The sequence below is a fragment of the Acinonyx jubatus genome, chromosome C1 (assembly GCF_027475565.1).
Source record: "Acinonyx jubatus isolate Ajub_Pintada_27869175 chromosome C1, VMU_Ajub_asm_v1.0, whole genome shotgun sequence".
NCBI lineage: Eukaryota > Metazoa > Chordata > Mammalia > Carnivora > Felidae > Acinonyx > Acinonyx jubatus.
Window position 1 is genome coordinate 197176295 of NC_069381.1, and position 24552 is coordinate 197200846.

At 47.0% G+C, this 24552-nt stretch overlaps 1 protein-coding gene across 2 annotated transcripts in view; it reads right to left on the reverse strand.

Annotated features, from left to right (window-relative positions):
* Nucleotides 1-24552, reverse strand: part of MREG (melanoregulin) — a 63013-nt gene that overhangs the window by 36311 nt on the left and 2150 nt on the right. Inside the window, exons 1-2 of one of the 2 annotated variants that reach the window (XM_015066701.3) lie at nucleotides 22336-23669; nucleotides 5418-5577 (exon numbers count right to left, since the gene is read on the reverse strand). In XM_015066701.3, coding sequence (XP_014922187.1) covers nucleotides 5418-5577; nucleotides 22336-22430 — 255 coding nt within the window. In that variant the 5' untranslated portion in view covers nucleotides 22431-23669. Of the gene's footprint in view, nucleotides 1-5417; nucleotides 5578-22335; nucleotides 23670-24552 lie in introns of those variants that run through there. The other variant, XM_053215759.1, reaches the window with a different exon arrangement.

Consider the following 24552-nt stretch of genomic DNA (forward strand, 5'->3'; position numbering starts at 1 on the left):
CTGAGCCTGCTTCAGATTCGCTGTCTCCACTGCTCCCTGCCCCTCCCCCGCACTATCTCTCTCTCTGTCTCTCTCTCAAAAATGAATAAATGTTAAAAAAATTTTTTTAAATAGGCATAGAATTTCTATCACTGATTACACCAAATACACGTTACCAATGTTGCACCAAATAGTGCTTAAAAGTGTTCGGAAGAACGATCTGGTTTTTAGCATTTATTTTCATAAAGAAACTGGTATAAAAAAGTCTTTTTTTAGCGGAATAAAAATGTTGACTGTTACTGAACCGTCAGAAGAGACACCAAATAACCTAAGTCAGAGAACACCAAACAAAGTGCAGAAGGGATGGAAGGGAACAAGAGAAACCGTCTTGGAGCCATTAAAACAGAAGCCCAGGATAGGAGCCTTAACTACTGCCATCAGCATGGATTAGCACCTCCCCCGCTCCCCTGAAAGGTCTGCTATGTCACAACCAAGTAAGTCAGGATCCTCAGACTCAACATAGCTCTTGTCCCACTGATCTGAGAATGCTGTTCACTCCTCTGGCATCAACAAGTCACAGAGAGAGACTTGGGCCAGACGTGGCTCACCCATATTGACATCTACCTCGAATTGCAGACAGTGTCTATTCCTCTATCGCGATTTCAATCGTGGAGCTCTTTACAAAGGACCTCTCTGGATTCACAAAGCCAAGACTCAAATCTCAGCTTCACACTTTCGGCTGTGTGGCCCCGGGGCAGGCGGCTTCCAAAAGAAACAGCAACGGTACCTGCCTCACTGAGTTGTTGTGCAGAGGACACGGTTAGTATATGTAAAGTGGCTGAACAGTGCCTGGCACTGTTTTCATTACTATTAATATCTTGGAGGACAAGACCACAATGATTAAAATTATTTATACAAATAAATAAAAAAGAGGCACTGAAATTTCATAAGCCATCATTAAGCTCCCTAGAACTGGGTGCACTATGTGAAATACGATTAGTTTAACGAGAATGAGCTAACGACACTGAGTTAGTGGCACTACTTACTCACAAACAGAAAGTATTTTACAGCATCATTCAAAGTCAAGAGCAGTAAGTTTTCCACTGCTTGGAGGTCTGTAGACGGATCATTTCTTCTACCGAAAGTCTGTTTCCAATGAGCTTTTGAAGCTTTTGCAAATGAAAGTGCATTCTATTCGATTGCAATAAATGTTACTTTTACATTTTCTGTCAGTGCAAGTCACTCTAAGTTCACGCTTTTGCTTCATGATTTACTCTGCATATACTTCTTTTCTGATTTTTTTTTTTTTCATTTTGGGAAAAGGCTGCAAATTTAGCCTTCACTACCTGCAGCATTTCCTCAACTAGGGGAATGGAGATAGTATACACACTGTTTTGAAATTATTTTTCATTTTTCAGAGACTTCCGAATACGGACATTCTCGGCATGCTACTGCTACTCAAGGGAAAACATAACGTTCAGTTTCCCTGAATACCTTGTTTGAGCTTCTGAATGGTACCATGCAGGCATCTCTAGGGTTTCTTATACCTTAGCAGGTAGAATTCGTTTTCCTTTAGGGGCACCTGGGTGACTCAGTGGGAGAAGCATCTGACTCTTAATTTAGGCTCAGGTCATGATCTCACAGTTCAGGAGTTTGAGTCCCACATTGGGCTCTGCACTAGCAGCACAGAGCCTGCTTGGGATTCTCTCTCTCTCTCTCTCTCTCTCTCTCTCTCTCTCTCTCTCTCTCCCCCTCCCTCCCTCTCTGCCCCTCCCCTGCTTGCACATTCTCTCTCTCATTCTCTCTTTCTCTCAAAATAAATAAATAAACTTAAAAAAGTTTTGTTTTTCTTTCAGAACTAAAATCCCGTCTTATTAACATTGTGCTAGTTTTATCCTTTGTGAAAAAGAAAATGAGCAACAGTAATAAACAAGGAACTTGCTTAAAACACAAGCCCACGGGCTTCCCACTTCTACCTACTTAATCAATGGTGGATTCATTTTTCACTCATACTAGACAACATAACAATAATAATGCGTAGTAGTCACCCTTGTTGTAAATGTTCCCTAAGCATTTGCAGCCCATACACACATTTTGTTAGCTGACACGTTTTTTTAATCTAAAAATCTGGACATTTTATACGTAAATCTGGATTTTCAGCTTCCCTTAAGAATCAAAAGCTCTAGGACTTCCAGATCCACATTTTCAGCCAGGCCACCAGCTCTCTGGAGCCCAGCAGCTGTGCCCCTTACACACCGTGTGAGCCTCCAATACTCTTCAATTTTGCAGCCCCCACTGCCTTCTCCTACGTTCCTCCAAGTGGGGGCGCCGTGGCCATTCCAGCATCCTCTTTGACCCAGCAGTTCTACTCCCAAAAAAAATCTACCAAAGGTCACGTGAGTCTATACGGACATCCACAGCAGCACTGCCTCAATACACCCGAATCCACATGAACATTCGTAGGGCCTGCTTGAATAGACGATGGCAAACCCAGGTAAGAGAATACTAGGGACCCCTCCCCCAAAGCAATGACATAAATCTAGAGCATCCTGAAATGGATCTATGTCTAAAACATATAACTGAGTAGAAAAAAGCAAGGTGAGGAACAGTAGGTAATGTGGGGGAAAAGAATACGTATACTAATATATGCTTTTCTATACATTTCAAATTTCTGGAAGAAAATATGAGAAACCTTTTTTAACCATGTGTACATATTACATAGACATATATAATATATAATAATACCTACACATATAATAGGATTACATACAAAATATATACAATATATATAATATAATATATATATAATATATACCTTGTGTATATATACATATATATTTTATACTTAGAAAAAGGAAAGACCATGAGCAGAGATATGTGTTTATTATTTTTTATATATTTATTATATATATAATATATACGCCTTGTGTGTGTATATATACATATTTTACACTTAAAAAAGAAAGTACCATGAGCACAGATATGCGTATACTTTATAAATAATATATATACTCTGCGTGTGTATGTATATATATTTCACACTTAAAAAAGGAAGTACCATGAGCACAGATATGCGTATACTTTATAAATAATATATATACTCTGTGTGTGTATGTATATAGATTTCACACTTAAAAAAGGAAGTACCATGAGCACAGATATGCGTATGCTTCATATATATATTATATATATATAATATATATATACCTTGTGTTCATATATATATTTTACAGGTAAAAAAAGGAAGCACCGTGAGCAGAGATATTTCAAATCACTTCACGTGTGGTTATCATCAATCTGTGTATTATTTACTTGACTGCCGTCTCAGTTACAGAGTACCTGCAAAGCTGAGCCTGACTCCAGTTCTCAGGCGAGGGGAAGAAAAGGCCTCCCGCGTGGCCCTCCACCCAGGCCCAAGAGCAGAACAGAGATGACTCAACAGGCCACTTGGGAAGCTGTGCTTTTCCACAGTATTTCACAGCTTGCATTGTCTTCCGCACTGGTTTTCCAACAGGAAGGACAAACGGGAGCAGAGAGGCAGGAGCTCCTCCAGGGAGAGCTGCCGGGCTCAGCTCCAAACACCCCTTCCGGCCCCTTCCACACTTACTTGGGGCCTTGGAGAGAGGGGTGTGCCGTGTATTAACGGCCCTGTTGCTGTTACCCGCGTTGGGCATGGTGGGGGCATGGAGTCTATTCTCACCAGCAGAAAGAAACCCTAGCTGGTCAGCCCAGTTCAGCGGAGTAAGGGGTTGGCTCTTCTCACCAAGGGAAAGCAAGGTGACGCATTCCTGTCCATATGCTCCAGGAGGGCGGCCAGGCAGCAGTGCTCGGCCCCAGTGGCTTTAGGATGTGCTTTCGGTGTTACTAGGAGAGAAGCGAATTGTGCCAGGGACAGGGGATGCCGGGGACAGCCAGGAACACAGCCACTCACAGGATGCTAGGCCCCTGAGTTAAACCCTGTGACAAATGTCCAGCAGAGGCTGTCCTCTCGGCACTCCATACCCAAAAAAGGACTCTCATCAACAGCCCCTGCGGACTTTCCAAGCCCACCCTCCCCCCAGGAGTCAAAAACCAGAGGCAACTTTCAGCCCTGCCCCCACCCTGCGATGCCCGCCTCCACACTCACTTCTAACCCCCAAAAGTATCCAAGCCGCACCAGAATAAAAGGACATATGGAATTTCTAAAAGTTATCACTTCCTGCTAATGCAGGTTTGGGGGTGGGGGGGAATAGTTAGCAATTAATTAGCAAAAATAAAGAAACCTAGATAAGGAACAGATGACTACACACCCCCATCCCCCGCCACCTGTCCCCAACAACACACATACACCCTCTCTGGTACTTGATTTCAGAGCCAGCGCCTGGGGTTTGCAATGTCCCTACTCTTAGTTCCTATAAGATACAAAGTAAAACATGCAGGTCTATAGTTAATGCAGATATCTACTCAGAACTAACTGATGAACGCAGAATTTAGAGAAAACCTAGGTAGTATTATGTGGAAAATTACACCCACAATACTATATTATATTGTATTCACATATAGTACTGTAATAAGAAAATAAAACATGACCCCCCTCTTAACTTATTAGAGTTCTCTCCTTTTCAATATTCTAGTGTTCCTGTCCCAGTAACTTGGGGGTAAGAGTTCATTAGGAGTGTTTCCAGCACCTGCCATTATCCATTTATCAAAACCCTTAGAACATATGCTACAAAGAGTGAACCCTGATATACTGTGGACTTTAGCTAGTAATAATGTATCAATCCTGGCTGTAACAAATGTAAGTCACTGCCCTAGTGCAAGACGTTAATAATGAGGAAAACTGTGGCCCCTGGAAGGAGTGGCTGAACTTTTCTGCTCTATTTCTCTAAAACCCTAAAACTGCTCTGAAAAAGTAATAATTTTAAAAATTGCTACTACCAAAAAAAAAAAAAAGATGGATTTCATGCCTCATCACAAAAGTTATGATACGCTGCCATTTAATCAAGAGGCACAATTTAACAAGCAATAAACAGGAAAAAGAAATAAAACGAATTCAGGCTCCGCTGATTCACAATTAGTGATAACACAAAATATCCTTCAATGTCAGTCTGAATCTTCTAACTGTGGCTTGCTACACAACCGGAAAAATTACAGAAGCACCGGTTAAGCCATGCAAGATGATCAACTGTCTTCACCACCTTCGGCAACACTGCTTTGCTGTTTCTGTAACCCTTGCATAATTGAGGTAATAACTGGAAGTCAGTCTTATCTGTTTATCGAGCCGGTCTACCAGGACCAGCTATAATTAGCAACCACAGGCTGCTAAAATACCTGCCCTCATTCCAAACATCTCCCCTTTCCTTCTTTTCTTTATTCCCAGCTGGCCCTCTCACTCACCACTATGTGTTATTGGCCATTGTCATCGGCACACAGCAAGATCTCAAAAGGGGCTTGCTTACCTCTGAATCCTTGGCCTGCTGATTTCGAACGACTATCAAATTGTACAGGATTCGGTCGTCGTCTGCCTCTGTGTGGGACGCATCGTGAGGCATGCTCCACAAATTCTTTTCATCATCTCTCACCAGCGTCGCTCCAAATGAAGAATATGGATTGCTATCACTGTGGTGTTTAAAAAAAAAAGGGTATAAGCATTTCATAATGTATGTAATATATATAATATATGCATCCCATGTATGTAACATATGATAACAATAAAAGGTACACTATATACCCTATAATATAAAACATAATATATAAATACATACATTTCTAATGACAAGGTATGAATTATTGTCTCCAATAATTAAGCATAGCACAATAGAACAATTTTAAAAATCACTTTGAAACTGGCAGAGAACAAAGCCTGGGTGGCTCAGCCGGTTAAGCGTCAGACTCTTTGACTTCAGCTCAGGTCATGATCTCACGGTTCATGAGTTTGAGCCCCAAGTTGGGCTCCTCACTGACAGCACAGAGACTGCTTGGGATTCTTTCTCTCTCTCTCTTTCTCTCTCTCTCTCTCTCTCTGCCCCTCCCCCACACATGCAATAAATAAACAAATAAAAATAAATAAGTAACTTTGAAAAAGGCAGAGAACAGACCAGACACCTGGGCAGAGGTAATTTCACTATGTTAAACATGAAATTTAGCACTACATATCCCAGCAACAAAAACAAGAAGGAAAATCCAATGGGAGAATAAAATTCTCGTGAGATTAAAAGAAGAAAACAATTCACAAGAAGAGGTGAACCTTTCACTGGCTCTGAATTCAAGGAAGCACCATAAATTTAGAGCACAATGGCACAGAATAGCCACCAAACTCCTTACCAGAAAATGAAGTGATAAAAATATGCGTATCCAAATACTTCCAGTAAACAATGTGGATGTTGAGTAAGAATTTCAGTAGCCCCCTTCTTGTATGTTTGCTTAATGATTTACCCTTCACAAGGTGGTATCCGTGCTTGGGCTTATGGAGGAGGTGAGCCGCAAAGTGTCATACTCAGGACATGCTTGTACATGGCCCTGGTTAGCTTCTGTGGGACGCACAGGGCGGGTCATGCCGAGGCTACTTCCTTCATCTAATTATATGTATGAAGCACTGACTTCATGTTAATCACAGGGCTCAGTAAAACTGAGTGAAACAGACATGATCCCGGTCCTTGGACCTCACTTACAGCGTAGGGAGGGGAATACATAAATGATCAGGTGACTATATAATGAAAAATGGGGTAAGTGCTATAAAGGGGGAGTTCAGGGAGCCTTGAGAGCCAGTGGGAGAAAGCATCAGGTACACATCATAAAGAAGGGGTGCTTGAGCTTTAAGTCGAAAGAACTATGTTCTAGGCAAATGAAACAACACATTCAAAGGCCCTGGGATGGGAGGGAGCAGGGTGTAGGAATTGGAAGGAAGAGAACATTGGTGACAAAGTGATTTGGCCATAGTGTTTTCCAACATTGACTAGAAATGTGGTCTTTATTCCTAAAAGCAAGGTAAGATGTAAAAGGGCTTCAAACAGGATGTGATATGACATGCATAGAATTACATCTTCAAAGCCCTTTCTGGTTAAAGTGTGGAGAATGCTTTAGAAGGCCAAGAGTGGATCTGGGAAATTCATTAACATGCAAGAGAGGTAACTCGGATGAGACACGACAGGTATGACGATTAGAACAGTGGTGTAGAGAAAAGCACACTATTCAGGAATGTGGACAAGGTAGGAGCTCTCCGGCTTGTTCATCTGGATGGTGAGGGCTGTCATTTTCTGGAGCAGAGCTCTAGAATGTCCCGTGATCGTGGGGTGGCCAACACACCTGCAGATGTGACGTGAGACAATGACAAAGGAGGACCAGAAGAAGACTCCCAGATAAGCAGACAACCCCTGGGAAGGAGGGGTAGGAGTAGCTGACAGACGGGCTGGAGGTCAATATTGAGATTTAAACAAAAGCTAGCACTGGGGAAATCTTGTAATAGGAAGCGAAGTACTAGTCAGCAAAATGGGGTTCAGCAGCAGCAGGGGTGTGGGGGTCAGGCTACCACTCAGAGACTCAGACTTAGGAGAGCTGGCCAGGACCCACTTGTAGAAACTGGAGGAAAGGTGGGGATGGGGTTTTCGCACCAAGGCCATCAGGAGGCCAGCTATCTACATCAGACAGAGGGCTGAGACACTGGATCCTCAAATCCCTCAAGCTGCATGGTGGAGTGTAAGGGCTGGGACTGGACGAAGAGGTCAGAGCATTCCAGAAAAGGGCCACCTGTGGGGAAGCAGACACAGCACAGCCACACTGTTATCAGAGCCTCCCTGCCTCCACATAGGCTGCCCGACATGCAAAGGCTGAAACGCAGAAAGCCCTTCTTCTTAAGAGTGGTGAGCCAACGAAAGAGGACACAAATGAGGCCTCGGTGCCCTGGCCACCCGGGCTTTAACGAGCGTGTCAGATTCCTTCCTTCCTTCCTTCCTTCCTTCCTTCCTTCCTTCCTTCCTTCCTTCCCTCCTTCCCTCCCTCCCTCCCTCCTTCCTTCCTTCCTTCCTTCCGTTGTTTATTCGATGAACACGGAATGGATGCCTGCTGCATACTGGGCGCTAGGCTGGGTGTTTCGGGGGGACTTGAAACCAAAGAGGACATTGCCCCTACCCTTAGCGTAACTATAATGTAATGAGAAAGTGAAATTTTAAAAAGTTAAGTATAAACAGAATGTCGTAGGAGCAGAGAGGGAGTGACAACCTGTGTGTAGATAGGAGTTCAAGAAAGGTTTCATGAAGGTGACATCTAACCCAGACCTGATGAAGGCACAGCCTGTCGGCAGGAAGAGAAGCCCAGGGAAAGGAATTCTTGCAGAGGGAACAGCAGGAGCAGCACACAGAGGCTTGAGGGGCCCACAGGGCTGGGGAATTTCCAGCGTCCCTGAGTGGTTCCACCAGGCGGGGCACGCACACAGGGAAACGGCGGGGTGGGAAGAAGAAAAGGTCATTTGGGGTCAGACTGATGACAGTGCTGGGGCTTGGGCTTTAGTCTCTGAACTGTGAAAAAGTGAAGGGGATTTTGAGCCTTGTCGGGTCTGGGTTTCAGAAATAACTCTGGAGAAGAAGGAACAAGGACAAGGCTTAGGAGGCTTAGGAGACAGTAGGTGTGGTGTTCAGGGCCTGAACTTTGAGGTCCTATGTCAGGGCCTGGGAGCGGCTGTGGGGGTGGAGTGCAGCAGGGGATGGGCAGGGCTCCCCTGGCAGAGAAAGAAAGAAGCCCACAAACCAGCCACAACAAGAACGGCCGCTCAATTTAAATCTCATTTGCTGGGGTTACAAGGAAGGTTTCTTTGGGGAGGTGGAGTTCTGCTAATAAAAACATGTGTCCCCATCATGTGAAATACTGGTTGGGGTGAGCACGTACGACGGTGTGGCTGGGGAAATGGGGTGGGGACGGTCATGAGAGGCCGCGCCGCAGTGCAGTGAGGCAGGCAATGGCAGTGCTAGTGCCCTGTGGCACGCAGCCCGGAGGTGCCAGGAGAGAGTCAAAGCGGATGTGGGCCAGGGATGCCTTTAACTGGGACGGCGCGGAGGAGGGAGGCCAAGACTGACCTTGAGCTCACAGGGCAGTCAGAGAGGGGTCAGGATCTGGGTTTGGGAACAAGGACGGGACCGGACATGTAGACTAGGGAGAAATGCACCTGCGTTTCTATCGCCTCGACAGCCTGGAGAGTAAGGAAAGGTCTCACGGGGATAGCTAGACTTAAAAAGCAGGGATAGTGGGGTGATTGGAAAGAGCAGGTGAGAGCCGAGGAAGACAGAAAGTTGGGCCAAGAGGAATACCAAAGGGCAGGCAGACACCGGAGAGGTGCCCGTGACGCGAAGGGTACCGTCGTCACTTGCTTTCCGCCTGACAGATTTTACAGCCACTGACACACCATCTCTGCACCACACAGCGCTTTGCACAAGGGCTTCCACGTCCCATTGTTCCTGTTACACAACCATCTGAGGCCAGAAGAGTAAGTAACACTATCCTGCTTTGCAGACAGGGACCAGCCTTCGGAGTTGCTTGACTTTCGTTGCTTAGGCGGCCAGCTGACAGCGTCCTCCCGGCATGAGGTCCCCAGTGGGGTGGCTCCAAGCAGTACATGTCACAGACGTGACCTCCAAATGCCGTGACGGGGATACACTCACGAATGGAGCGGCTCAGATAACAGCTACCCATGTCAAGCGCTCCCTGCACAAACCGGCAAGTTCCCCCGGGGCGTCCCCTCCTGGCATCCAGACCCCAGGGGCACACAGAAGCTGCAGCCATGGCTGCTGATGCCATGGTACACATCCCTCTCGGGCCACGAAACCCTAGTACTTTCCTGAAGCCACTCTTTTATTTGTCCCCGAATCTGTTTCACTTGTGTAAGTCTTGACTCTTCAACGAGCTGCTGAGTTCCTCTAGGGCAGAGATTGTACCCTGGACCTTCTGACATTCCACATGACCTGGCAGGGTCGGGCACAAAGAAGGTGCTTCAAAAGTACTTGTCAAAAAAGTAAGTAAATAAAAAATAAACAAATAAAAGTACTTGTCGAAAGCAGCAAAGTGACCTATTAAAGGAAATCTCAGACATAATTCATTGTCGTCACCTTTTTAAAGCTTCCCAAAAGCAGGTTTAGAAATTAGCCAGAATCCACCTGCATAATCGGTAACCGACATTTGACCATGAATACTCTAGCCACTTTTCTAGCAATCCACAATTTCTTTGCATGTTTTGAGATTATGACAGGTGCCTCCCTGGCAAGCCCCCTGCCTCTAACAACCAGTCTCTCTCTCCCTCCCTCTTTGTCTCTCTCTCTTCTCTTTCACCCAACACACACACACTCACACATGAACATGCGTGGCTCCGGCCAATGCAAAACACAGCCTCTCCTGCTTAATCTGCACACCTAAAGGACGCTCTACAGGACAGCCACCACCAGGCCCGTTTAGAAGGGCTCATGTCTCCAGACAGGGGCTGCCTCCAGAGTTCTCTCCATGCCTCGCCCTTCCCTAATTGTGAGAAGCATTGCCCTGGCATCCTATGAGTGTCAGACTGCCTGGTCACTGACACCTGGGGGGACATACAACAGGAAAGAGAATCGAGAGCTTCTGCCTCTGGGTGAGCAATAACTCTGACCCGTGGTGTTTTCTTGTGGCTCCCACCGTCCTCCTGAGTGTGGAATCTGACCTGTGCATCTGGTCAACCAAACACTGGTCAAGGTGAAGGTGAAGGAGGGTGTGTGTTCATGAAAAAGGTTCTGTCAAACCCCACCCCAACCGGCTCACTGGATCCCGGATTCTGTGCTCTGGCATGCTAGTCCCTGCTCCTTTGATCCTGTACCGCTACTTACCCATGGCATTAATCCACTTTATTTTAAAATTTTAAACCCTTGGAGTGGAGATACCAGAAGAAAAAAATGTCTAAAGCAAACAACTAGAGAGCTTGGGAACCTTGTGTGCCAGAGACTGTGAAGGGAATTTTACTGTGTAAAGAGAATTCAGTGCAAAGGCCCTGAGGTCTGAGCCCAGGTAGCCCAGGGAGGACAGAAGGCAGGGAGGGAGGGCAGGTTGAGTCAGGAACTTCATTTTCTCTCCCTCCCCCCTATAATGTTTCTAAAAGGTTCTAAAGAAAGTGAGAGCAGCTGTTTTGCCCCTGGCCACCATCTGCTGATGATAAATATTTTATTAACCTCGGGTATTTGAGAGGTGGCTCTGAAGTTACATTAGAAGCAGAAGCGGCTTTCCCTCCCAAAATGTAGGATGATTCTACCCCTAACCCCACCGGGGAGCACAAGACTGAATCACTCCAGAGTCTCTCCTTTCCACCCATCTACAGCTCACAGGAGACTCAAGACCTAGCAACACTGGACTCCCCCCCTGGGGACTGCGGGTGCAAAGTGCTGGTGGGCATTAAGGCTGCTTACCAAGAGTTTCCAGAACTTTCCATGAGTCCTCACTACCAACCATGTGTAAAAGATTTTGGAAGTCCCCACAGCATACCAGGCTGGCTGCTGATGCCCACAGCTGCAGTGACTTTACTGTTCTCCCCACAGACAGGCTGTGTGTCCATGTTCTCCGGTTTAAGACTGAAGGCCTGGGTGGCACAGTCACTAAGTGTCCAACTCTTGATCCCAGCTCAAGTCATGAGCTCATGGTTTGTGAGTTTGAGGCCCATGTTGGGCTCTGCATTGATCATGCAGAGCCTGCTTGGGATTCTCTCTCTCTCCCTCTCTCTCTCTCCAAATAAACTAAAAAAAAAAAAAAAAAAAAAAGAAAAGAAAAAGAAAAAAGATTGAAATCCCCAAAACAGTGAAGACACAAAATCTCCAGTAAATAGCAACCAAAGGTCTCAAAAGGCAGACCCCAAAGGCTGCCTGGTGGCACCCCCTTGACTACTTAAGGACTCCTCAACCGATTTCCCACCAAGAACTGAATTGCCTATGGAGCCCCTGGTTTCCAGAACTTTCCCTTCCTCTCTAAGGAAACCTCCCAGTGACAGGGCAGGTGGATCCAAGATCCTCTCCCTCTCCTTCTTTTCCCCTTCCCCCTCCATCTCTGTCTCTCTCTCTCTCTCCTTCCCCCTCCCCCTCCCTCCTTCCCTTCTTTCTTCCTGTCTTTCCTCCCTCCCTGCCTCCCTTCTTCCCTCCTTACTTTCCCTCCCTTTTTCCTTCCTTCCCTCCTGCCGGATACTCTGGCTCTTTCTCAAAGCTTACAAGATCCATTATTTAACCACAGTGTAAACATGGCTCCACAGATCTGGGAGTTCTTCTCAGCATGTCACCACCGAAGTCCATGACTTCCTTCAATGCCAGAGTCACAACCCGCCTCAGTGTGAAGGATGAAAAGCAGCGACGCGGGGCCTGTGCTGTGGCCCTGCTGCCTGTCCTGTGCTCCTGGGCTCCCTGCCTTCCATGGCCATTGTGTCTCATGCCTTTGTACGGTGCCGTCAGGCCTGCAGATGGCCTGGACAGAAACCCTGTGAGGCGGGCAGGGAGGCTGAGGAGACGCCAGGGCTCGGGAGAACGAGACCCAGTCCTTGGTCCCTCCTCTGCTCGCACTCATCCTGGTCACCTCACCCAGTCTCAGGGGTTCAAATACCACCTACATGAGGAAGGTTCCTAAGTCTATACCTGTGTCTGCAGGCTCCTACGCCTCCTGCTTCTTCCCCATTTCTGTGGATGTGTGATAGAGGGCTCGAGCACACCGTGGCCAAAGCCAAGAGCCTGGTCCTCCCACGGGCCTCCCCACCAGCAGGCTCTGCTTGGATAATGGAACCTGCATCCTTCCAACCGTTCTAGCCAAAATCTTTGACGTCATCCTCGGCTCTCTCGTCCCCTACCTCCAGTCCATCAGAAAGTTCTATTGGCTGTACGTGAAAAAAAATTTCCACCTCTGCCCCTGCGACCCCGAGCCAAGGATAAAAGGAATAGGCACTAACACACCACAGCACGGAGTCTGGGATCTGGTGAGCCAGGGTGGGACGGTACATCTTATATAAGAATCCCTCCAATTATTTTTTCCGCTGGTCTACCTCTTGCTACCATTGCCTCCCACCAATTCCATCCCTAATACAACAGCCAAAGCGATCCCTTTATGATGTAAATCAGACCGCGTCACCCCTCCCTCCAAACCCATTCGGTCTAGAATATAAGGCAAAGTCATCCAGTGTTCTGTGAGGCCCCATATGACACCCCAGGCACTCTGGCCTCTTCGCTGTTCCCTGAACCCTCAGTCACACTGGCTGATCCTTCTACCTAGAATGCTTTCCCCCAGGTATCCACACACCTCACTCTCTCCCCTTCAAATTTTTATTTACACATCAGCTCCCCGGGGCGCCTGGGTGGCTCGGTTGGTTAAGCATCCAACGTCAGGTCATGATCTTGCGGTTTGTGAGTTCGAGCCCTGTATCGGGCTCTGTGTTGACAGCTCGGAGCCTGGAACCTGCTTCGGATTCTGTGTCTCCCTCTCTCTCTCTGCCCCTCCCCTGCTTGCACTCTGTCTCTCTCTCTCTCAAAAATAAATAAACATTAAGAGTAAATTTTTAATAAGTAAATAAATAAAATAAACACCAGCTCCTCAATGAAGCCTGCCCTGAATAATCTACTTAAAATGGCAAGCATGCTCCCCTGCCCATGCTCTGCCTTTTCTTTTTCCTGTGCACTTACTTACCTTCCAATTTACCTATTACGTTTGCTGCTTCCTCTCCCACTAGAATAAAAGCCCCATGGGGACAGGATCACTACCTACTTTGCTCAGTGATATACTGCAAACGCTTAGAACACCACCCGGCTCGTGGAAGATGCTCAGAAAATATTTGTTGAATGATGAATTGTTGTTTCCCGAGCTCACAGGGCTCTGAATGGCAGAAATGAGTCTAGAATCCTTGTGTCCAGACTCACAGGCCAATTAACATTTTTTAGCTATTTAAGCTTATAAAAGTAGGCTCACAGTCTTGTGGGAAGAAGCAGACAGTTATGTCAGGTGACACTCAGTGCTCTGAAGCCCTTTATTCACATGGTGGATGAGGGACAGAGAGAGGGCATGGGGGGCACTGTTTTAAAAAGGGTTGTGAGGGGCGCCTGGGTGGTGCAGTCGGTTAAGCGTCCGACTTCAGCCAGGTCACGATCTCGCGGTCCGTGAGTTCCAGCCCCGCCTCAGGCTCTGGGCTGATGGCTCAGAGCCTGGAGCCTGCTTCCGATTCTGTGTCTCCCTCTCTCTCTGCCCCTCCCCCGTTCATGCTCTGTCTCTCTCTGTCCCAAAAATAAATAAAAAACGTTGGAAAAAAAAAATTTTTAAAAGGGTTGTGAGGGAAGCACTTTATGACAAAATGATTTCGAGCACTGACTTGAATAAAGTGAGGGAGTTACGCATACAGGTAAGTGGAGGAAGAACATTCTAAGTGGGCAGGGCAGGAAGTTCAAAGGCCCTGAGGCAGCAGCATGCTTGGTGTATCTGAGGCCAGTATGGCTGAAAGATGAACAGTTTTACCTTATGTGCTGACTCTAAAATCGAAACCTTGTGTAATAGCCCTAATGTGGAAACCACCCAAAAGTTTGCCAACAGAACAGATGAACAAAACGGATGCCCTATAAACCAATGAGAATCACAAACCAAGCTATACATAGCAACTTGGATGGCTCTCACACAGTTTGGTCTCACTTAGGTAAAGTTTAAAAGCAGGCAAAAATGAAAATACACTTTTAAGGTGCACACATATGTGGGAAAGCTATAAAGAAAAGCCAGGAAATGACTATCACAAAGGTCTAGATACAATCAGGAGTGGGGGGATACAGGATGAAAGGCAGCTATCTCTTGCCCTGGAAGGTGGTTACAAGAATATTCACTTCATAGGTGTTGTTTATACTGTACATATTTTTAATTTTTATATGTTTTTAATTTCTAATATTATACATATAAACCCGAGTTTTTAAAAGCTAGGAAAAAAATAATAAGAGGCAATACAGTAAACTCTTACCACCTTTCAGGCAGTACAAGGGAATGATAGATACACACTGTCTCACCAAAATTATTCCCTAAAAAAAGCACAGAAGAACAGAGTGCACAGCATACAGTTGGTACAAAACTAGTGTTTATTAACCAGACTAAAAAGGATCTCCATCACTAACTACAAAAAAAAAAACAAAAAACACACCTATTTTATCCAACATTTAAGCAGAATTTACTTTTTAAACAAAGGTGGAGTGATAAGATCACTTCAAGAGATCTAGAGAATGAAAAGTTCCAGGAAACCTAGATCATGCGATGCCTAAGGGAAAGAAATTTCATCTTCTCAGGAACTTCCAATGTCACTGAGATTGACTTATGCAACTCACGAACGGGGAAGAGGGACACTGGAGGTGCCCTGGGAAGAAAACCTTTAAAAGTCCTCCTTAGACCAACCTAGAGGGGCTGACTTCTTGGTAAAGCATTTACCTCCTACTCATTGGACGTGAGGCCCTGTTCTGGGAACTGTGCCCTTGACCTCCACCCCTCTTCTCTTTTAAGAAGGTAAATGTACAGGCTTTGCAACAGATCCTTCCAGCCCCTTCCTGCAGCAGGAATCTTTTGTGCCTCTCTAGGCGCTTCCTGTGAATCACCGTCTGGCCCAGGGCTCCAGGCTTTGTACCTGCCAGTTCTGCAGGAAGTCATGGGTGAGCTGTGTTAGCTCGGAGAAGCCTGCCACACATAATGGGAAAAGAGTCAGGCCATCTGGGCCCCGGGCTGAGAGATCTCACTGACACGAACACTTCAGCCAACATTTTTTAAAGCCCTTCCGAGGGGAGAAGACAATTTATTCAACTCAGAGGTCACGGGAGCCCACGCCGCGAAAGGAAAAACTGTACACATGTGAAGAAAGGATTATTGTCCTTCTTGAGCTGGTGGTGACTGCCTTCCAAACAACTTAAACCCACCACTTTCCTTTCCCACAGGCACCTGCTTTCACCAGCCTGAATCAGAACATCGGGTCCAGTGGCTCTCGATCCCAGGTTGTAAGGATTCAGGGCAAGTCTCATCCGTCAAACACAGTTTCTAGCACACAGCCCATAAGCCGCTAGCTACACCCCTCCCTGCATACTAGGTGGCCCCTGCTATTTCTACGGCACTAGAATAGAATAGGAGTTGATTCCCAGCTCAGCCAGCTATGCCTCTGAGCTAGCTACAGAAGCTCTTGTGCCTCAGTTTCTTCAACTGTCAGGTGGGGATTATAGACCCAGTGACAGTTGAGGCTCCTCATTACCATATCTGTACCTTTTCCCACGTACTGAAATTTATCTGTCCTCCGAAATCAAATCACCGATGCTGGTGGTGCTTTGGCAGCCCCCGAGGGAGGGGCACGTCCCCAGCTGGGGTCCAACAAGGCAATGCTCTGCCTCTTTGTTTCAGCTGTCATCCAGTACACGAGTGGACTTTTCGTGGTGTATTTAATGCCGCGTCATTTGCATTTTTGTGCTATTTATTGGTGATTCTGCTGTTGAGAATGGCCCCCCAGCATGGTGCGGCAGAACTAAAATATGTGTGTTCGACGAGCCTCACTCAGGCATCAGTCACAGTGCCACTGGCCCTGAGTGCAATGTCAATGAATCAACAATATACTAAAACTAAGGTGTCTTTACGCAGAAGCACACAGAAAACAAGGTACGTGTGGACCAGCTGACAAGTCGACTCGAAGGACAACAACCCTGGATTTTCCCCTCGGAGCAATGAGTACTTTGAGTCACCATCTGCGGGGGCCACAGCACATAGCCACAAAGAATAACGAGAATCGGGTGTACCTCACAGGGTTACGGCAAAGATTTAAGTAACAGGCATACAGACAGCGCCCAGTACACGGGGAACGCTAAGCACGACCTATGAAAGGTCAGGAGAGCTGAGCGGGGAAGGCTCCCCGTCCCCACCTCAGTCCTCACCCCCATCTGCATACCCAAGCAGGAGCCGCAGACTGAACGTTCCTCGATGGTCCGGGAAGTTCCATTCTGTTGCCCACACTCACACGCCCTGTTCCAGGCCTTCTCAGAACCACATGAAACAACCATCAAAGAGCAAACTGAGGTTTTATTTTATTTTTCTCTACTGGGGACTCCAGGCACGGCAGAAAAAGGAAACCCCGACGGCTGTAAATTCTGAGAGATACGTCCGTACATTCTGCTATCCGGCGCAGAGGCTGTGGATGGGCATGGAGGAGGGCAGGGAGCTAAAGAGATGTGGAAGCTCATTATGTGGTTCACGTAGGTGGCTGAAGGGAGAGCCACAAACGAAAACTCAGCCGTGGTTGTAATTCTCCCCCTTTCTTCCTTAGCTTTTCAACAAGTGGACAGTCATGGTGCTTATCGGTTATCGACAGCCAACAGAAATTAGAGCTTAGAGTAAGTAACGGTTAGAGAGTAAGAATTGCACTTCTCTGCAAAACTTCAGTGACCCTCGTGAGATATGCTTTAGTGTCATTCCGTGGCAGGCTCTTCCAGGCCCCCCATGCCCGTCTGTATTGGATGCCATGTGGCAGTAAACTCTGGTGCCAGAGGGCCTGGACCTCGCTCTGCTTAAAGGCTGTGCCGACTGCAGCTGCACCTCTAGAATCATATCATTTCAAGGGTCACAACTCACGCTCATGGGGGATTTTTATATGGCAAGAGTATGCTTTCATCGCCGATGGAAGAAAGCCTTGCTATAAAAGTGAAATAAAAACCAATGCATTGAGCTCACTGAGCTCAAACATTTTCCCAAAAGTACCCCGTAGTGGGTTGAAGAGCATCCCCCAAAAGGATACGTCCAAGTCCCAACCCCCGGTTCCTGTGAACGTGACCTTATTTGGAAATAGGGGCTTTGCAGGTGTGATTAAGTTAAGGATCTTGAGACGTGATTAACCTGGATTTACAACGGACCCTACATCCAATGACTGGTGCCCTGGCAAGAGCAAAGAGATAGGCATTTGCAACAGAGGAGAGAGCACAGGGAAGAAGACAGAGGCAAAGTCTGCAACTGAGCCGCCAGGAGCCAATGACACCAGGAGCCACCAAAAGCTGAACCCTGCAAGAAGCAATTCTCCCTAGAGTCTTTCTGGCTTCCAGAACTGTGAACGAATACATTTCTGTCGGTTTAGGCTACCAAATTCATGGTAGTTTGTTGCGCCAGGCCTAGGAAACTAACGATACGCACCCCACATGTTCCTTTTAATTAGTAACATGAAACCTCGAGCCAAAAAGTCATTCACTGTTTTACAGACAAGTGATCAATGGGCTCGTCATCCCCAAAAAATCCATTTGTCCTCCATGCACGTTGGTTCGTTGTGGTTTTGATCACTATTTACATTAGGGAAAGGAATTAGTGCAGGGAAGAATGGCACGCAGAACCTCCGACCTTCCACGGTGATCGAAAACAGGAGTCTTCTAGGATTCCGTCCTAAAATCGGAGTCAAGGGCAGAAAACCGTGCAACTGAACAAAACCTCTGCTTTTCTTTGGGCCTGGAGCCTGGTGTCAAGGTCAGGCCACGTGTCCTTTCTCCAGACCTACTCTCAAGCTTCCTGGCATTAGAGATGACTGCTCACCTATTCGCTGGTGAAGCAGCCCCGGGCGGCTACGGAGTTGGGCAATCTGGCTCGGGTGGCAGCACCCACCTTCGAACTGTAATAAGCACAGGTGAGTGACCGAGGGATGAAAAGGAAGTAAAGAGAAACCATCACAACCTGGGGAAACTTTCCAAGGCTTCATCACAAAGCTGGCAACTGACATGGGCCTTAAGAAGAGTAGACTCTTGAGAAGTAGGACAGAAAAACAAAAAGTGAGGCCCCTGGGCGGCTCGGTCGGTTAAGCGTCCAACTTTGGCTCAGGTCGAGATCTCACAGTTCATGATTTCAAGCCCTGCTCTGGGCTCTGTGCTGACAGTTCAGAGCTTGGCACCTGCTTCAGATTCCGTGTCTCCCTCTCTCTCTCTCTCTGCTTGTCCCCCGACCATGCTTTGTCTCTGTCTCTCCAAAATAAATAAACGTTAAAAAAAATTTATAAAAAGACAAAAACAAAAAGATGTTTAGCTAACAAATGTGACATGGGCAAAGACACCAGGAGGGAAAGCAGTGTGACTGCACCTGTCACAAGCAGAAACTAGAAAAAGCAAAATCAGAGAATCCGGGGAAAGAGGAAGCATGAAAGAAGGCGCGGATGGTCAGCACAGAACTGTGTCCTGAACACTGAGAATACAACATCACACTTCTTTGTCTTGTAACCTTCAAGAGAGCAGTGTTCATGTAGTCAGGCAGGGGGCAGAAACCAGACTTCACAGTGGATGGGTGCTAAAGAAGACAGGGAGGGGGGCACAGTGAACAACTCTTTCAAGACATTTGTGCCAGCCACAAAGGAAAGCAAAGGATGGCAATTAAAGGGCTTGGCCATATCAGGATGAATTTTCAGTCAGGGGAGGCCTCAGCATATTTCTAGAACAAGGGGAAAGAAAGAACCAGTGGAACAGAGAGAAATACAGATTGCAAACCAGACAAGGGACAGGCTTTTCCCTTCAGGTACACGGTTCCAGAAAAGGCAAAAAGAATGAGGTCGAAACATAAAAGGCATGATCAGACTGGCAAAGGAGGAGAGACTAAGAGCCGGTTTTCGGGAAAGAACAAGAATCCCTAGTGCATTCTGGAACAGGATTGCAGGTGACCATGCAGACAAAAGACAAGTGTCATTTCCCCAACCACACCTCTTCCAGGCACCGTTACCTAAGGGCATGAAACAAAACTTGAAAACCATTACTTTACCATCAAGGACTTAGCTGAGAGGAGGGCATCTATACAAAACCTTTCTTTATAAATGAAAGGAAAAAAAGAAAAAAGATGACGTAAAGAATGAAGTTCTCCATAAAATTAAAATTAAGGCCATCTGGCCACATGATTTCACCACATCAAGATTTCAAACCAGTCACTCTGGAAAACAATCTGGCAGTCTGTCAAAAAGTTAAATGTAGAATTACTATACGACCCAGCCATTCCACTCCTAAGCATATACCCATGATCACTGAAAACACACATCTGCTCAAAAACTTGTACACAAACGTTCACAGACCAAAAGCAGAAACAACCCAAATGCCCATCGGTTGATGAATGGATAAGAGATATGTAAATCTTACATCACGGATGAACCCCCAAAACACGATGCTGAGTGAAAGAAGCCAGACGCCAAGGCCACATATGTATGATTCCATTTTTACCAAATTTCCAGAATAGCAAATCTATGAAGACAGAAAGCAGATTAGTCGCTGCAGGAGAAGGGGCCGGGCAAGGAAGGGAGAGTGGCGAGTGACTGCTTAATGGGTGTGGTGTTTCTTTCGGTAGTGATGAAAACGTTCTCTATTAGAGAGTGGTGATGATTGCACAACTTTGTGAATATACAAAGAAAAAAAAAAAACACTGAACTTCTCACTTTAAGAATAAATAAACAAACAAAAAGGATTTCAAACCAGACCTGCTGATGACGTGAGTAGGAAAAAACATACAGGTACCCACACACACACCTATCACTGCCCCACACATCAATCACTAAGTGGCTCTTCCCAAACCTTGCTACCCTGAAATGATGTCAGAATTGACACTGAACCACAAAAGACCAGTCCACCCATATTCACAGGCTCAGAAGAATAACAATGATAATTAACAACAACTAGAATTTATTGAGTGTTTACTATGTGTCAGACATTCTACTAAACACTTACAGGGATTAGCTCATTTCATTTCTCATGGAAACCCTTTGAGGTACACACTGTTCTCATCCCCATTTTATAGATGAGGAAATTAAGGCACAAATAAGTTCCATAATTTGTGCCCAGTCACCCAGTTGGAATTTTCACCCCAAACAATCTGACTCGTGAGGACTATCCATACTGTTCTGTCCCCCATTGGCTCCATCCTCCTAAAAATCACTTGCAAAATGTACCGACTTACAGTAAACCAGGGCAGGTCAAGATTTTTAACTCCAATAGCAATCCTGGATGGAAGACTGGAAAGACCCAAGGCACTGAGAAGGAGTGCTGTATTTCTAGTGACAGTGAATATTGATAAGTTGGATGTACAAGCCAAGCATGAAATTCTAGGTTGTTACCCACTTCATTTGGGACCAAGGGAACTTCACCAGATGTCTCCATGCCCATGTTGACCCAACAATCTAAGTGGGAAACCATCAGCAAGGGCACACAAAAACATTGTGTATTGTGTGTAGAATTGTTTACATATAAAAGAACGTGACCCGTATGTTTACATACATGTGCGCTCACTAAGCAGTGAGGGGCAGATGGTAAATCCCAAACCCTAAATCATAGGAGTGAGAGATGAATAAGCAGAAAGCAATCCAAGAAGACTGCTTGGGGGCGGGGGTGGGGGAGGGTGTTGAGAACCAGCATTTAGGAGGGGCGGGGAAAGATCAAGGTCACTCCTTGAGGCAATGGTGAGGGGAATAAGAAGGCTGGATTGTTCCTAGAGCAGCCAGGATGCCTGTCTGGTTAAATCAAGGAGTCCGCAGTATTTAATATGCTGGAAAATAAGAGTGGGCAGGCAGTAAGGGGATACATAAGACCTCAAAAGTCAAGGGAAGTGTTTGGCCCTGACAGAGTAAGAAAAGGTAAATCATGCTTTGGAAAAGTAACGAAAGCTTTATCTTGTCAACTGCACATTGCATAAAAAAACACTGGCTTCAATATTTGCTTACCAAACCCTTGACTTTCACTTCACGTACTGTTCCCTAATTTCATGTTAAATCTTTCGTTTCTATCCTGTCTACCTCCAAGGCATGCCCTTGTGGAACCTTCGTTTCATCAAAGCGGAGGTACAAAATAATTGCTTAAAATGACAGCCCCGAACAAAACTGTGTCGTACGGCCCTTCAACAAAGCCACGCCAAATGTGCATCCAATGTCCTCACGCTTCCTAACTTCACCTGGAATGAGACCACATCCCAGTGAACAGGATGCCCCTTCAGAAAGTAGGCATTTTTTTAAATGTGAAAAATATCCCCTGTGCTCAGTCACTTAAATTGTCTGTCTTTGGTAATAAACTTGAATGCAAAGTATCCAACTTGTTTTTTTCCCCCTGGGTGAAACAGAAACTCACAGGCGTCCGTTTCACTGAAATACGCCTATCCGTAGGCAGTCGGTCACAGCAAAGGACCCAAATCGAGCCCCTTTGCAAACTTCTCTCCGGTCTCTCCCTTGGCGCGGATTTCCACACGCATCCACCCGGGTCTCCGGCGTCTCCGGGGATCTGTGGCGGCGGGCAGAAGTCTCACCCAGGGGGCAGGGTCTCCAGGAAGGGACCAAGGGGCGCCTCAGGGGGCACCGCGAAGCCCAGCCCGCCTCCCCAGCTCGGACCAGCGCGCAGGCACCAGGCTCCGCGCGGCCGGCCGCGCACCCACCTGACCAGGGGCTCCTTCTCGGGCACTGCGGGCCCCTCCAGGCACCTGCACGGGCAGCAGCAGCACACGGTCCTCAGCCAGTCCCGCGGCCCCATGGGGAGCGAGGTGCCCCACGGCGCCGGCACACTGGGAGACCGCCGCGGCGGCGGCGGCGGCGGCGAGCGAGCGCGGCTGGGGCGCGGCCACCCGGCCGGCGTCCAGGTGCGGGGACAGTCGCGGGGCCGGGCGTCGCGGGCCAGTCCGTGCGCATCACGCCGCGGCCGGGGACGCGGGCGAGGCCGAGACGCCTGCACGGCCCAGGTCTGCGCGGCCGCGCGCTTTCCTGCACTTGGGTTTTGTTTGGGGCGCGTGTTGCGCTGGGGCTTTTTCCCCCCTCTTTTCTTTTAATTCCCCGGGCGCAAATTGGGACGCATGCGTCCCCGACACGCTCTGCTGCTGCCCTCTAAGGAGGAAGCAGGGACTCCAGGCGGAGGGCAGCACCGACGGGCAGCCCCGGCTGGGGGGAAGGCGGGGCAGGCCCCCAGTCGCCGAGCACGAGGTTGGCCTGAATCTATTCATACTTTTTATTGGCTTCACTCCCGGAGGAAATAAAAGGTCCTCCTTCCTACTCCCGTGCCTTCAGAGCAGTGCTTAGGGCGGATTTTTACCGCGTCAGCTCCACACAGAGTAAAAGCTACCAGAAGAGCACGCATTGACACATTACAGAAGTGGGTTTCTGGGGTTTTTTTTTTAAGATCTTTTATTTTTTAAGTCATCTCCACACCGAACGTGGGGCTCAAACCCCCGAGAGCAAGAGCCCCACGGTCCCCCACCTGAGCCAGCCAGGCGCTTCCAGAAGTAGGTTTTTTAAGAGTACTATATCGCGATGATTTTTTAAGTCGTTTTCAGGGTCACTGGTCCTTAAATAACTCCCTTAAAAAAGGGGGGGTGGAGTGTGTGGGCAACCCTTATCATTAGTTCCCTGCAATTTTCCAGCGCTATTTATACTCTTTTTTATGCTTGTAGGAACTTGCAAGTATATGTACTTACACCCCCCCTCCTTTTTTCACCCAAAGGGTGACATACTCCACATATTTCTGCCCTGGCTTGTTCCACTCAGTACATCATGTAGACTGTTCCACATCAAGCCGTGTGTTTCTTCCTTTATCACTTTAACAGTTATATATTGTGGAGTCATACTGATGCCCGTATATGATTCAACCGGACCCCCTATTCAGGGACGTTTAAGTTCATTCCAACTTTTTGTCACTAAAATAATGCTGCAGGGCACTGGGTGGCTCAGTCTGTTAAGCTAGGACTCTTGATTTAGGCTTAGGTTACCATCTCAGGGATGGTTCCTGTGATCCAGGCGGCCTCTCTCTCTCTCTCTCTCTGCTCCAAATAAATAAACTTAAAAACAACAACAACACATATATCTATTGAGTAAATGCTTGGCAGCTAAACGCTGGGTCATAGGTAAGATGCCTTTTTAAATTTTGATGGATCTCGTGATTGCTCTCCAAGGAGGCAATTCCAATTTGTGCTCTGACAGCAACATGTGAAAGCATCTATTCCCGTACGCCCCCACCAGTCAAGCTACCATCTAATTTTTCATCTTTGCCAGTCTGATTTACTCAGCAAATACTTTATAAGCATCTGTTATGTGCCAGACTTGTACCAGGCGCTAGGGATACAGCAGCGAACAAAAGAAACAAAAATCCCTATTCTCTTGGAGCAAACATTCTAGGCAGAGAGTTAGACAAACAAAACAAGTGTGTTCTTTAGTGTGTTAGTAGGTAATGTGGGCTGTGGAGGAAAAGAAGGCACAAGAAGTGCCAGGAAGGGGTGTGTGTGTGTGTGTGTGTGTGTGTGTGTGTGTGTAGTGGGGAGAGGGATGTTGTCCGTAGTTTTATATAGGGTGGTCACAGAAAGCCTCCTGATATGGTGACGTTTAAGCCAAGACTTGAAGATGAGCAAGCCAGCTATGATATCACAGGGAAGAGCATTTCAGGGAGAGTGAGACTATGTGCAGAATCCCAGAGGAGAGAGAATAAACCATAGGGTGCATGAGAAAGAGAATTCTAGGGGCCCTGGAGAGGTGTGGGCCAGTAGGAAGAGTAAAAGGAAATGATGGAATCAGGGACCACATAGGACTGTGCAAGGATGCTGGGTTTTGCCGTGCTAAGCTCCGAGTTGGACGGTTTTGAGTAGAGGGAGTGATACGGTCTGCTTGGGTGG